General features: G+C 45.1%; 1 protein-coding gene and 1 long non-coding RNA gene across 2 annotated transcripts; both read left to right on the forward strand.

Annotated features, from left to right (window-relative positions):
* Positions 1-970: 970 nt before the first annotated feature.
* LOC119352085 lies at positions 971-1,433 on the forward strand. The gene is made up of 2 exons (XM_037618822.1): positions 971-1,123; positions 1,237-1,433. Exons 1-2 carry the CDS (start codon positions 988-990, stop codon positions 1,365-1,367), a joined length of 267 nt encoding a protein of 88 aa, XP_037474719.1. The 5' UTR covers positions 971-987; the 3' UTR covers positions 1,368-1,433.
* A 3,688-nt stretch (positions 1,434-5,121) lies between these two features.
* Positions 5,122-5,668, forward strand: LOC119352086. Its single transcript, XR_005170110.1, has 2 exons — positions 5,122-5,292; positions 5,392-5,668. It is a non-coding gene; the product is annotated as an uncharacterized LOC119352086 (long non-coding RNA).
* The last annotated feature ends 10,642 nt before the right edge of the window (positions 5,669-16,310 follow it).

The following is a 16,310-nucleotide window of genomic DNA, read 5'->3' on the forward strand; positions in this document are numbered from 1 at the left end:
GAAAAATGGAGTATTTTGTCTAACAAACAATCAAAGGTATGCCATTTTAGCAAAGAAAAGAAAAATATGATTTATAAAGCAAAGGCGAGGAAATTTTGCTTTTTCTGTCATATTCCTCTTGTTTTCATGTGCAAAACCGGAGTTCAGAAGCACCAGTACACTACACCGTAACTTCCAGACCAGAGCTCGCGGCCACAATATGGTCCATATGGACAGTCGACGAAGGCTGACAAACTTTAGTTGGTCCTTAACCGATCGATTTGCTTGTTATCCTTAGACAAAACAATTTTTTTTTTTAAAAAAGAGGGCTCGCCTCAACCTCTGTATCAAAACGATGCATACGGCCATAATTATTAATAAGTAAAAAGTCTAACATAAGTCTCCTAGTCTCGAACATTGGACAAAACTATTATCATCTGCATGTTCTGTTTCGGCCCTCGTAGCAGGCTACTAGATTTTGATTCCACCTATCGAAAGAGACTTGCTACAAGTTACACGTACATTTACACATTTCAAGATTCTCTAGCGTTAACACATTTCAAGATTACACGTACATTTTTCGAATATGCGCAAACACATTATTTTAATCATTTGAATATTTTTAGAAATGCATGAACCATTGGAAAATATGCACACTTTTTAAAATAAAAAATGCTTTAAAATACATGAATGTATTTTATATTATAGTATTAACATTTTAAAAAAGTGAACACCTTTTAATCAAGTTACTGTTTTTGAAAAAAGATTGAACACTTACTGGACAGGGGCAAAAACAACTAGTCCGGCAAGGATCATCGTCTGCACATGCTGCTTTAGCACTCGTGTCGGGCTACTAGATTTTGATTCCACCTATAGAAATAGAAAGAGACTCGTAACTTACTATGATTGTTCTGAAAAATAAAAAATTTAGGTAGAACTGTCGATCCCTCCACTATATAAGTAGCAGCTTCAGTCTCCTGCAACTGCAAGAAGAAAACGAGAAGGAAAATGGCGGGCACAAGAGCAGCAGTGATGAAGCTGGCGGTCGTCCTCCTGGCCATGAGCCAGCTCGTCCACATGGCGACGCCAACGGCGGATCCGACGACTGCATCGTCTCTGCTGGTTACCAGCGTTTACCCTTCTGGTCAGTCTTAGTCATCTTCTCAAGTTGATACTACTAGTAATTATCTTGGTTGATTAGCTAGCTATTGATAAGAGGTGCAAGAAACTGAGATAGTTAATTTTTGTCTTGACCAGGGGGAGTCATTTCTAAACCCAGCCCTGGCATCAGGGCAGAGAAGGTGCTGCTGGATGCGGCCAAGCCAAGCATCCCTGTCCCTCCGCCTCCTCCCCACCTCATCCTACCGTGCAAGGGAAGAACCTGCTAAGTGCTAACCTCACCTCATGTGGAGCACCAAGTGAAGTGCAGCTGGAGCTCGAAGTGACGAAGGCAATAAAAATGTCCCTAGCTTCCTCTGTATTGTCCTCGATCGTTATGATCGACTGATGGAATAAAATAAGAGCACTCTTTTTTATATTTCGTTCGCCTGCAACAAGTGTTCAAATTGTGGATTTGAAACTACTAAACCAGTTTCCAGACCTGCGAAAAATTACTTGTCAAGTTTATGAACTCTAGTAGCAGTGTGGGACTTCTACATAAGTTGAAAAGGGAGATACATGGTCGAAGAAGCTTTTGTCAGCCCAACTGAAGCTGTGTCGTGCAAGAAACAGAGGAGAAATCGTATGCCAATACTAGTGCGCAGTGCCAACCGTCGAGCAGGTAGCGTGCCTTCAGCAAACGGCAACGCGGCCTGCGGCCTGCCTGCCTGACAACCGGAGACAGAACGGAGGTTCGTCCGGACCTGGAATGGAAAGGTCAAGCGGTTGCTCTGTTCCACTGCTAGACTGCATGGGGAGGACCAGAGAAGCAGAGTAAACAAATCAGGCAGAGACAGCCTGCGGGTGGTCTTCTGATCGAAGCCGTCGTCGAGAAAATTGCACAAACCATCAAATATTTGGGGTCAAATTTGCACAGAACATGTAATAATCTGTTGTAGCTAGGTCTAATACATAATTTGATTCTGTCCACATGGTCTCTAACACATGGATTCTGCTTGTGTACATGTGGCAAAAAAAAAAACATGCAAAGTTAGTCGGCATGGACCGAAAACAAGTCTAATATCTCTCAAAACTACGCTCAAAATGAGTCACCAAATCAAAACTTGGTTCACATATTATTTGATGGCTTTTTCTGTTTTTCTTGAAAACATTGAATACTGAACAAAAATCAATTGTGTCAGCAAACTGCCAATATCTCTAAAACACGTGAAAGTAAGCTAAATAGTTATCAAATCAGTACTAGATATATGTATGATTTCCTGGTTTTTGGATTTGTTTTAAATGTTAAGTTTAAAATAAGTTGTAACGGGCGACTAAAATTGCGGATATTAGCAGTTTTTCTTGGCCCGCTAATGCCATATGGTTTTTCTTTATTACGTCTGCCCTTACAAACAGAGTCCACTAATTAGGAATCATGTTAAAATAGTCAAATGATGCATTGGAGCTTACTGCAACGGATTACACCAATGGGTGATATTTTGTGCAACAAACCTGGACGATAGGTGTTCTACACAAAATCAACTACAATAGTTTGTGATTCGTGCAATTTCCTAGGTTGTCGTCTCCTTCCTTGTGACCCTCTAAGCTCCATCCATCAACTGTTCGTGAGAGAGGGAAATTTCACCTTTCTCCCCAGCTTCCCGTGCGACTCCTCTCTTTTCCTGCATGTCAATTAACGGCGGCCGTCCATGTGTCAAATGCTTGTGGCCATTTCTCGCCTGGTTTTCCCCAAATTTTTCTTCTACTATTATGCGCCTGTTTTTCCGCCCCCTATCACACACGGTTATAAAAAGGACATCGTCATGTCTTCTGTAGCTAATATCCCACCGGCCACAACATCCACTTCCCTCACTTCCGTCCACAACCTCTACTTCCTCCATGCGGCCCATAGCTTACACCTCCCCCGACGGCCTTACTAGGTGCCGCTCTTGAAGGAGAAGAGGCGCCGCCCTCGTCGGCGATTTAGAGGAGTGAGATTGTTGTTGTTGTTGTTGTTGTTGTTGTTGTTGTTGTTGTTGTTCAAAAGTATAGTATGCATTAGGTGGGACATTCACTAAAAACAGTGGATGTCAGATGCCTAACATAGTTTCGAGAATCGCTGTCGCCAGAATCGGCACCTCGCCTCCCAAATTATCGTCATCATGGTTTTCCTCACACCATCGTCGTGCTCGTGGTTGTCCTTGTCCCCGCCACGTCCATGACCGACGGGGTCGAGCTCATTCGCTGCCGCTTGTTGATGATGAAGCGAAGTAGAAGCTCGGAAATTTGAGAATTGGTATGTAGCCAGTGACACATGGATCACATATGTAAGAAAAATATGAAAGCTGAGATATAGTGACTCTTGATTTGCACTCGTTTGTCCAGCCTCCAAAAATATTGAACATGCTTCATACGCAATATAGCGATCGGCAACTTTGTCAGAGTTGCTCTAACTTCCAGTTCAGTGATGGCGGCCAATGCATATACGGACGGACACACAGAGTGATGTAGGTGAATTTAGGGGCCTTGGCATGGTCCCTTTGGTGTATTAGAAATAAGCTTGTCATTGAGCACGTATACCGGTCATGGCCACTGGTGCTATTTATAAATTATGTGGGTTCTTGCAGTTATGGAAACCACTCTATAGTCGTCGGGATAGATCGGCGGTCGGCGAGCTGACCAGAAAGTACAAGGAGTTGGTGTCGTGTCTCCTCATGGTCACCTATCCCCCTTGAGGATTGTATCTTTTATTTTGGGCGTGTTGTGTTGTTGCCCACATCGTGAGCTTCTCTCTCTTTTGTATCATGACTTCTTTTAGACTTTCGTTTGTGGTTGGACTTGTATCATGGTTGTTGATTTATCAATAAAGCGGGGCAAGGAGCCTTTTACGGGAAAAAACAATATGGAAACGTTACACGATCAGACAAAACCTAAGAACAAATCAATGTGTTTCTTGTCCTCGGACAAAACAAATGTTTTTTGACAGCAATATGACTTTATTCTTCATATATAAAGTGACAAATTGTTTACATGCAGGTGATAAATAAAATGACACATCCCAAAAGCCGGAGGATCTACTTTTGTCCTTTTGCATTTACATTTTTTGTTTATTTTTGTTTTGCATTTTTATGCTATTTTTTGGCAAGAAAAGAACTGTTGATATTTAGCACAGGGTTCTTACAGAAAGGTCCTGAGACAAGAAAAAATTACATTGAAGCCCCCAGCACCCCATTGACGAAGACGACGACAAAGACGTATAGCCGGCGCGCCATCGCTGCTGCTCCACACAAGCCTTGGATTTGTTGTTGTTGTTGTTGTTGTTGTTGTTGTTGTTGTTGCCCCATCCTCCCGCTGCCGGAGCAGCTGCCAGAGGGTGAGGAACCCGCCGATTTGGCGGCGGCGAGGTGGATTGCCCGGCGTCGCCCAAAAGTCGCCCTTTCTCTACATGGACGGGGAAAGGGTAAGGCTCCAAGGTACATTTTTATGCTATTGTTCTTTAGAAGAAATAATAGTTCCTTTTTACGAATTTAAAAATATATTTTAAATGCGTGAACACTTTTAAAAAATATGTGAAAACTTTAGGGAATGCATGAGAACATTTCAAGATTACACCTACACCTTTTGAATATGTGAAACACTTTTGCTTTAATTATTTGGATCTTTTTAAAAAATGCATGAATATATATTTTTAAACAAACTGAACATTTAAAAAAATGTGTACTCTTTTAAGATTAGACAGTACTTTAAAAAAATACATGAACACGTTTTCTATTATATGAACGTTCCTAAAACCAATTGAACACTTTTATTAAGCGTGAACACTTGCTTGAACAGGGGCAAAATAACTTGTGCGGCAAGGAGCATCCGCACATGCTGTTTTAGCACTCGCGTCGGGCTACTAGATTTTGATTCCACCTATCGAGAGAGACTCGGGTGTAGCCTTCTGAAGCATAGCTATGATTATTCTGGAAGAGAAAACAAATTAGGTGCGATTACCGATCCCTCCACTAGTATAAGTAGCGGCGCCTCTGTCGCCTGCAAGTTGCAAGAACCAACCGAGAAGGAAAATGGCGGGCACAAGAGCAGCAGCGATGAAGCTGGCGGTCGTCCTCCTGGCCATGAGCCAGCTCGTCCACATGGCGACCCCGACGGCGGATCCAATGACTACTGCGTCATCGTCTCTACTGGTTACGAGCGTCTCCGGCCCTTCCGACGGTCAGTCATCTCCTTATAAGTAGATACTACATTACTTAGCTTGGTTAATTAGCTGCTATTGATAAGAGGTGCAAGAAACTTAATCTTCATCTTGGCCAGGGGAACATAAACCCAGCCATGGCATCAGGGAAGAGAAGGTGTTGCTCAACGCGCCCAACATCCCTGCAGTTCCGCCCCCTCCCCACCTCGTCCTACCGTGCAAGGGAAGAGCGTGTTGACCTCACGGGGAGGATGACGAGATCAAATGCACGCAGATGGACTCAAGTGTGCCAAGACAATAAAAAGCCACGTTGTTCTACATAAGTCGTGTACTCCATGTTTACGATCGACTGATGGAATAAATAAACGGAACCTTGTTTTGGAACAAGTTTTAATATGTGTGCAAAAATGTAGATGACATGAAGTAACTCATATATTGCCTCGCCTGGAAAAGGTGGTCAAAGTGTGGAAGTGAAAGTACCTCACAAATTTCTGGACCTGCCAAATTACTTGTCAAGTTTATGAGCTCGAATAAACATTATATTCCAAAAAATGGCAATAAAAAATAATTTTGAACTTTTTTGGCAAGAAACATAGATGTTTTTTCCACGCGCATGCAAAACTTCACGATGAAAATCACATTCGTGGAGGTGTAAGCTAAACACACGAAAGGGTTCAAATAAAGTAATGAGCATGGTAAAGGCACAAATACGAACTGCTATGGAGTAGCCACATATAGTCAACAAAATCATTTTGGAGCTACGTATGAACTTCTCGGTTCTGATGCTTTGATGCGCTACGAGGAACCTCTGTATCCTATCTGCATCGTGCTCCGGCTCAACAGGATTCCCATTGAAGGTGGATCTCTCATGTTATGTAACATGATGCAACATGTACTATTATTTACCATAGGACCTTGGGATTCCAGTACTCGACACGGCCCCAAATAATGACAAAGCGCTTCTAAAGCACACCAAAAGCTCTTTCCACATTCTCTTGACGCATTGCAAAGTGAGATCTCTTGTTCCCTTTGATGACGATGGATTATTCTGACAAATGTAGCCATAGAGGATATTTGTCATCTACAAGGTAATGACCCCATCATGTACTGACAAACATTGATAACAAGTTGCAAGGAGGAGCATCTGCAAGGTATGCTAATTTTCTTTAGAGCATCTACGGCCAGACTTCGCAAATCAGGTCCCTCAAACACCCGCGGACGCGCCCGGACACGTCCACGGACACTGACCGGTCACATCTTAGTTTTTTCCTCTCACAACCAAACGTCTCAATTAGCATACCTCAAATCCATACAAAGTCATGCAACATAAATGTGTCCCATGCAATACACATCGTCCGGCTACTACATCTAAACATGCCATCAAACTACCAAGATTGGCATTTTCTACCTACACACTAGCTATGGAGAAGATCATCAATAGCTACCCTTGCTGACGCCCTTGTCGTCCTTCTCGCGGAAGTAGCTGTCAAAAACACAGTATGGATCAAGCCAGATTTGCTCTTAGCCGGAGCTGTCTAACCCATCTGTCCCCTCCTTCTCCTCCTTGGCGTGAGTCTGACCATGGCATAGACAGTCGATTCTGCTCTAGGACGAGGGCGTGTGTGTTCCTCTGCTGCCGCTTCTTTAAGATGCGGATGTGGATGGCTTCCTCCTCAGCGGCAGCGCGCGCTATCGCATTCGCCGCATCTATTGTCGCCATGTTGACAACGAGAGTGTCGGTCAGAATCTGGGATGGATATGAGGGGCCATCCCGTATCCACCCCATATTTTGGATGGATATGAGGGGCGTTGGCCATTCCGGGTGTTTGAGACCGATTTAAGGTGTATGTTTTTTTTTGTCAATCAGTGATTGAGCCGTCCGTCCAAACGTTTGAGGTAGATTTGACGTGTGCAATGTGTAAATGCTTTTACATGAGAAAAAGTAGTGCTTGGCCATGTTCCCTCTTTTGGCCTTTGCACCGCTTAGAGCATTACTAGTAGTACCCCTAAACCCTCAAACCCTCAAAAATAACCGCTTTTTTCCGGGTTGCAACAAAGAAACGCAAAGACTAGAACCCCTAAACTCTCAAACCCTCAAAAAAAGTAAGGGTCCGTGGGGGATCGTAGCAGAATATTAAAATTTTCTACGCATCACCAAGATCAATCTATGGAGTAATCTAGCAACGAGGGAAGGAGAGTGCATCTACATACCCTTGTAGATCGTTAAGCGGAAGCGTTCAAGTGAACGGGGTTGATGGAGTCGTACTCGTCGTGATCCAAATCACTGATGATCCTAGTGCCGAACGGACGGCACCTCCGTGTTCAACACACGTACAGCCCGGTGACGTCTCCTACGCCTTGATCCAGCAAGGGGAGAAGGAGAGGTTGGGGAAGACTCCATCCAGCAGCAGCACGACGGCATGGTGGTGGTGGAGGAGCGCGGAACTCCAACAGGGCTTCGCCAAGCACTACGAGAGACGAGGAGGGAGAGGGGTAGGGTTGCGCCAACAGGGAGGAACTTCATGTGTGTTGGGCTGCCCCTTTGCCTCCACTATATATAGGGGGAGAGGGAGGGCTGCGCCCCCACCTAGGATTTCCACCCTAGGGGTGGCGGCAGCCCCAATCCCATCTGGGGTGGCGGCCAAGTGGAGGGGGAGAGGGAGGCGCACCAGGCATGGGCCTTAGGGCCCATCTGCCCGTAGGGTTTGCTCCCTCTCCTCTCCAGGCGCATGGGCCTTGGTGGGGAGGCGCCCCAGCCCACCTAGGGGCTGGTCCCTTCTCACACTTGGCCCATGTATGCCTCCGGGGCCCGTGGCCCCTCCCGGTGGACCCCCGGACCCCTTCGGTGGTCCCGGTACACTACCGGTGATGCCCGGAACACTTCCGGTGGCCAAAACCATACTTCCTATATATCAATATTTACCTCTGGACTATTCCGGAACTCCTCGCGACGTCCGGGATCTCATCCGAGACTCCGAACAACATTCGGTAACTGCGTACATACTTTCCCTATAACCCTAGCATCATCGAACCTTAAGTGTGTAGACCCTACGGATTCGGGAGTCATGCAGACATGGCCGAGACAACTCTCCGGTCAATAACCAACATCGGGATCTGGATACCCATGTTGGCTCCCACATGCTCCACGATGATCTCATCGGATGAACCACGATGTCAAGGACTTAATCAATCCCGTATACAATTCCCTTTGTCTAGCGGTACGATACTTGCCCGAGATTCGATCGTCGGTATCCCGATACCTTGTTCAATCTCGTTACTGGCAAGTCTCTTTACTCGTTCTGTAACACATCATCCCATGATCAACTCCTTGATCACATTGTGCACATTATGATGATGTCCTACCGAGTGGGCCCAGAGATACCTCTCCGTTTACACGGAGTGACAAATCCCAGTCTCGATTCGTGCCAACCCAACAGACACTTTCGGAAATACCTATAGTGTACCTTTATAGCCACCCAGTTACGTTGTGATGTTTGGCACACCCAAAGCACTCCTGCGGTATCCTGGAGTTGCACAATCTCATGGTCTAAGGAAATGATACTTGACATTAGAAAAGCTTTAGCATACGAACTACACGATCTTTGTGCTTGGCTTAGGATTGGGTCTTGTCCATCACATCATTCTCCTAATGATGTGATCCCGTTATCAATGACATCCAACGTCCATGGTCAGGAAACCGTAACCATCTATTGATCAACGAGCTAGTCAACTAGAGGCTTACTAGGGACATGGTGTTGTCTATGTATCCACACATGTATCTGAGTTTCCTATCAATACAATTCTAGCATGGATAATAAACGATTATCATGAACAAGGAAATATAATAATAACCAATTTATTATTGCCTCTAGGGCATATTTCTAACAGTCTCCCACTTGCACTAGAGTCAATAATCTAGTTCACATCGCCATGTGATTAACACTCACAGGTCACATCGCCATGTGACCAACATCCAAGAGTCTACTAGACTCAATGATCTAGTTCACATCACTATGTGATAAACACTCAAAGAGTTCTGGATTTGATCATGTTATGCTTGTGAGAGAGGTTGTAGTCAACGGATCTTGCCATATTCAGATCCCTATGTATTTCGCAAAACTTTATATCGTAGATGCTGCTACCACGTTCCACTTGGAGTTATTCCAAATTATTGCTCCATTATACGTATCCGGTATCTCTACTCAGAGCTATCCGGATAGGTGTTAAGCTTGCATCGACGTAATTCTTTATGTCGAACTCTTTATCACCTCCATAACCGAGAAACATTTCCTTATTCCTCTAAGGATAATTTTGACCGCTATCTGGTGATCTACTCCTAGATCACCTTTGTACCCTCTTGCCAGACATGTGGCAAGGCACACATCTGGTGCGGTACTCAGCATGGCATACCATATAGAGCCTATGACAAAAGCATAGGGGACGACCTTTCGTCCTTCCTCTTTCTTCTGCCATGGTCAATCTTCAAGTCTTACTCAACTTCACACCTTACAACTCAGGTAAGAACCCCTTCCTTGACTGATCTATTTTGAACTCCTTCAAAAACATGTCAAGGTGTGCGTTCTTTGAAAGTATCATCAGGCGTCTTGATCTATTTCTATAGATCTTGATGCCCAATACGTAAGCAGCTTTATCTAGGTCTTCCTTTGAAAAACACTCTTCAAACAACCGTTTATGCTTTCCAGAAATTCTACATTATTTCGGATCAACAATATGTCATCCACATATACTTATCAGAAATGTTGTAGTGCTCCCACTCACTTTCTTGTAAATACAAGTTTCTAGCAAACCTTGTATAAACTTAAAAGATTTGATCACTCCATCAAAACATATATTCCGATTCCGAGATGCTTGCTCTAGTCCATAGAAGGATTGCTGGAGCCAGCATACCTTTTAGCATCCTTAGGATCGACAAAACCTTTTATTGTATCACATACAACTTTTCTTACGAAAACTGGTAAGAAAACTTGTTTTGACATCCATCTGTAAGATTTCATAATCGAAAAATACAGCTAATGCTAACATGATTCCGACGGACTTAAGCATCGCTACGGTGAGAAATTCTCATCGTAGTCGACTCCTTGAACTTGTGAAAAGACTCTTTCCCACAAGTCGAGCTTCATAGACGGTAACATTACCGCCCACGTCCGTCTTCTTCTTAAAGATCCATTTATCTCAATGGCTTGCCGATCATCGGGCAAGTCCACCAAAGTCCATACTTTGTTCTGATACATGGATCCTATCTCGGATTTCATGGCTTCTAACCATTTGTCGAAATACGGGCCCACCATCGCTTCTTCATAGCTCGTAGGTTCATTGTTGTCTAACAACATGATATCTAAGACAGGATTACCGTACCACTCAGGAGTAGTACATATCCTTGTCGACCTACGAGGTTCGATAGCAACTTGATCTGAAGCTTCATGATCACTATCATTAACTTCCTATTCAACAGACGTAGGCTCCACAGAAAACATCTTTCTGTGTGGCATCACTCTCTGGTTGAAGTAAAGGTTCGACAACCTCATCAACTTCTATCTTCCTCCCACTCAATTCTTTCGAGAGAAACTCCTTTTCGAGAAAGGACCCGTTCTTAGTGACAAACAATTTGCCCTCGGATCTGAGATAGAAGGTATACCCAACTGTCACCTTTGGGTATCCTATGAAGATGTGTTTGTCCACTTTGGGTTCGAGCTTCTCCGGCTGAAGCCTTAAGCATCGCAGCCCCAAACATTAAGAAGCGACAACTTTGGTTTCTTGCCAACCCAATGTTCATACGATGTCGTATCAACAGACGTATATGGTGTCCTATCTAAAGTGAATGCAGCTGTCTCTAACGCATAACCTCAAAATGAAAACGGTAGGTTGGTAAGAGACATCATAGATCGCACCATATCTCATAGGGTTCGATTATGACGTCCGAACACACCATAACCTAGTGGTGTTCCAGGTGGCTTCAACTGTGAAACAATTCCACAATGTCTTAAGTGTTTGCCAAACTCATAACTCTGATATTCTCATTGATCAGATCATAGGAATTTTGATCTTCTTTTTATGATGATTCTTAACTTCACTCTGAAATCGCTTGAACTTTTCAAACGTTTCAGACTTGTGCTTCATTAAGTAAATATACCTATATCTACTCAAATCGTCAGTGAAGATGAGAAAATAGCGATATCCACCGCACGCTTCAATTCTCATTGGATCACACGCATCAGCATGTATGATTTCCAACAAGTCACTTGCCCGTTTCATTGTACCTAAAAGTGGGGTCTTAGTCATCCTGCCCATGAGGCATGGCTTGCATGTGTCAAGCGATTCAAAATCAAGTGACTCCAAACATCCATCGACATGGAGTTTCTTCATGCATCTTACGCCAATATGACCTAAGCGCAGTGCCACGAGAAAGTGGTACTATCATTATTAACTCTACATCTTTTGGCGTGAACATGTGTATTACCACGACCGAGATTCAATGAACCATTCACATAGGGTGCATGACCATGAAAGGTATCATTCATGTAAACAGAATAACCATTATTCTCTAACTTAAATGAATGACCGTATTGCAATGAAAATGATCTAATCATATTCATGCTCAACGCAGACACCTGATAACATTTATCTAGGTTCAATACTAATCCCGAAGGCAGATGGAGCGTGTGATGGTGATCTCATCAACTTTGGAAACACTTTCAACACACATCGTCACCTCGCCCTTAGCCAGTCTCCGTTTAGTCCGCAGCTTTTGCTTCAAGTCACCAATAATAGCAACTGAACCGGTATCCAATACCCAGGTGCTACCAGGAGTACTAGTGAGGTACACACTAATAACACGTATAAATTTTGTTGAAGTTGCCAGCCTTCTTATCTACCATGCATTTGGGGTAATTCCGCTACCAGTGACCGTTCCCCTTATAATAGAAGCACTTAGTCTCGGGTTTGGGTTCAACCTTGGGTTCCTTCACTAGAGCGGCAACTAGTTTGCCATCCATGAAGTTTCCCTTCTAGCCCTTGCCCTTCTTGAAACCAGTGGTCTTGTCAAACCATCAACACTTGATGCTCCTTCTTGATTTCTACCTTTTGCGGTCTTAAGCACCGCGAACAGCTCCGGGATCAACTCCATCCCTTGCATGTCATAGTTCATCACGAAGATCTAGTAGCTTAGTGATAGTGGCTAGAGAACTCTATCAATCACTATCTTATCTGGAAGTTTAACTCCCACTTGATTTAAGTGATTGTATCACCCAGACATTCTGAGCACATGCTCACTAGCTGAGCTATTCTCCTCCATCTTGTTGGCAAAAGAACTTGTCAGAGGTCTCATACCTCTCAACACGGGCATGAGCCTGAAATCCCAATTTCAGCTCTTGGAACATCTCATATGTCTTATGGAGTTCAAAAAAACTTCATTGGAATCCCGATTCTAAGCCGTAAAGTATGGTGCACTAAACTATCAAGTAGTCATCAGGATGTGTCTGTCAGGTGTTCACAACATCCACAGATGACGTTGTAGGGGTTTGCACATCGAGTGGTGCATCAAAGACGCAAGCCTTCTGTGTAGCAGTGAGGACACTCCTCGGACTACGGACCTAGTCCGCATCATTGCTTACAATATCTTTCAACTTAATCTTTTCTCTAGGAACATGTTGAAACAGGGAGCTTCAACGTGAGCTATTACATCTACAACATATTTGCAAAGATAATTTAGACTATGTTCATGATAATTAAGTTCATCTAATTAAATTATTTAATGAACTCCCACTCAGATAGACATCCCTCTAGTCATCTAAGTGAAACATGATCCGAGTCAACTAGGCCGTGTCTGATCATCACGTGAGACGGACTAGTCAACATCGGTGAACATCTTCATGTTGATCGTATCTTCTATACGACTCATGCTCGACCTTTCGGTCTTCCGTGTTCCGAGGCCATGTCTGTACATGCTAGGCTCGTCAAGTCAACCTAAGTGTTTTTGCTGTGTAAATCTGGCTTACACCCGTTGTATTCGAACGTTAGAATCTATCACACCCGATCATCACGTGGTGCTTCGAAACAACGAACCTTCGCAGCGGTGCACAGTTAGGGGGAACACCTTTCTTGAAATTTTAGTGAGGGATCATCTTATTTAAGCTACCGTCGTTCTAAGCCAATAAGATGTAAAACATGATAAACATCACAGGCAATCAAATAGTGAAATGATATGGCCAATATCATTTTGCTCCTCTTGATCTCCATCTTCGGGGCTCCATGATCATCGTTGTCACCGGCATGACACCATGATCTCCATCATCATGATCTCCATCATCGTGTCTTCTTGAAGTTGTCTCGTCATCTATTACTTCTACTACTATGGCTAACGCTTTAGCAATAAAGTAAAGTAATTACATGACGTTTAAGTTGACACGCAGGTCATAAATAAATTAAGACAACTCCTATGGCTCCTGCCGGTTATCATACTCATCGACATGCAAGTCGTGATTCCTATTACAAGAACATGATCAATCTCATGCATCACATATATCATTCATCACATCCTTTTGGCCATATCACATCACAAGGCATATGCTGCAAAAACAAGTTAGACGTCCTCTAATTGTTGTTGCAAGTTTTTTACGTGGCTGCTATAGGTTTCTAGCAAGAACGTTTCTTACCTACGCGAAAACCACAACGTGATATGCCAATTTCTATTTACCCTTCATAAGGACCCTTTTCATTGAATCCGATCCGACTAAACTGGGAGAGACAGACACCTGCTAGCCACCTTATGCAACTAGTGCATGTCAGTCGGTGGAACCAGTCTCACGTAAGAGTACGTGTAAGGTCGGTCCAGGCCGCTTCACCACGATGCCGCCGAATGAAGATAAGACTAGTAACGGCAAGTAAATTGACAAAATCGACGCCCACAACTGCTTTGTGTTCTACTCGTGCATAGAAACTACGCATAGACCTAGCTCATGATGCCACTGTTGGGGATCGTAGCAGAATTTTAAAATTTTCTATGCATCACCAAGATCAATCTATGGAGTAATCTAGCAACGAGGGGAAGGAGAGTGCATCTACATACCCTTGTAGATCGTTAAGCGGAAGCGTTCAAGTGAACGGGGTTGATGGAGTCGTACTCGTCGTGATCCAAATCACCATTGATCCTAGTGTCGAACGGACGGCACCTCCGTGTTCAACACACGTACAGCCCGGTGACGTCTCCTACGCCTTGATCCAGCAAGGGGAGAAGGAGAGGTTGGGGAAGACTCCATCCAGTAGCAGCACGACGGCGTGGTGGTGGTGGAGGAGTGCGGGACTCCAGCAGGGCTTCACCAAGCACTACGAGAGACGAGGAGGGAGAGGGGTAGGGTTGCGCCAACAGGGAGGAACTTCATGTGTGTTGGGCTGCCCCTTTGCCTCCACTATATATAGGGGAGAGGGAGGGCTGCATCCCCACCTAGGGTTTCCACCCTAGGGGTGGCGGCAGCCCCAATCCCATCTGGGGTGGCGGCCAAGTGGAGGGGGAGAGGAAGGCGCACCAGGCATGGGCCTTAGGGCCCATCTGCCCTTAGGGTTTGCCCCCTCTCCTCTCTAGGCGCATGGGCCTTGGTGGGGAGGCGCCTCAGCCCACCTAGGGGCTGGTCCCTTCTCACACTTGGCCCATGTATGCCTCCGGGGCCCGTGGCCCCTTTCGGTGGACCCTTGGACCCCTCCGGTGGTCCCAGTACACTACCGGTGATGCCCGGAACACTTCCGGTGGCCAAAACCATACTTCCTATATATCAATCTTTACCTCCGGACTATTCCAGAACTCCTCGTAACATCCAGGGTCTCATCTGGGACTCCGAACAACATTCGGTAACCACGTACATACTTTCCCTATAACCCTAGCGTCATCGAACCTTAAGTGTGTAGACCCTACGGGTTCGGGAGTCATGCAGACATGGCCGAGACAACTCTCCGGCCAATAACCAACATCGGGATCTGGATACCCATGTTGGCTCCCACATGCTCCACGATGATCTCATCGGATGAACCACGATGTCAAGGACTTAATCAATCCCGTATACAATTCCCTTTGTCTAGCGGCACGATACTTGCCCGAGATTCGATCGTCGGTATCCCGATACCTTGTTCAATCTCGTTACCGGCAAGTCTCTTTACTCGTTCCGTAACACATCATCCCGTGATCAACTCCTTGATCACATTGTGCACATTATGATGATGTCCTACCGAGTGGGCCTAGAGATACCTCTCCGTTTACACGGAGTGACAAATCCCAGTCTCGGTTCGTGCCAACCCAACAGACACTTTTGGAGATACCTGTAGTGTACCTTTATAGCCACCCAGTCACGTTGTGACGTTTGGCACACCCAAAGCACTCCTACGATATCCGGGAGTTGCACAATCTCATGGTCTAAGGAAATGGTACTTGACATTAGAAAAGCTTTAGCATATGAACTACACGATCTTTGTGCTAGGCTTAGGATTGGGTTTTGTCCATCACATCATTCTCCTAATGATGTGATCCCATTATCAATGACATCCAACGTCCATGTCAGGAAACCGTAACCATCTATTGATCAACGAGCTAGTCAACTAGAGGCTTACTAGGGACATGGTGTTGTCTATGTATCCACACAGGTATCTGAGTTTCCTATCAATACAATTCTGGCATGGATAATAAATGATTATCATGAACACGGAAATATAATAATAACCAATTTATTATTGCCTCTAGGGCATATTTCCAACAGGTCCAACCCTCAAACCCAATTTCAAACTGTAGAAGTGAGGGTTGGAGGGGGGCGCTCGACCCCAGCCCGCACTCCCTTCCCCCGTTGCGTGGGAGGGAAGTTTCCCGTCCCCAACCTCCCGCCTCCTCCCTCCCAAGCCGCCGGCCGTCGCCCGCCGCCAATTTGGCCGGCCCCCCGCCTTCCCTCGACGCCGCCGTCGTCCCGCCCCTGCGCCACACTCCCCACTGCCGGATCCGCCGTTCCCCGCCACCTCCCGCCCCACGCCCCGGCCCCCGGCC

The sequence above is a fragment of the Triticum dicoccoides genome, chromosome 2A, assembly GCF_002162155.2.
Source record: "Triticum dicoccoides isolate Atlit2015 ecotype Zavitan chromosome 2A, WEW_v2.0, whole genome shotgun sequence".
Taxonomy (NCBI): domain Eukaryota; kingdom Viridiplantae; phylum Streptophyta; class Magnoliopsida; order Poales; family Poaceae; genus Triticum; species Triticum dicoccoides.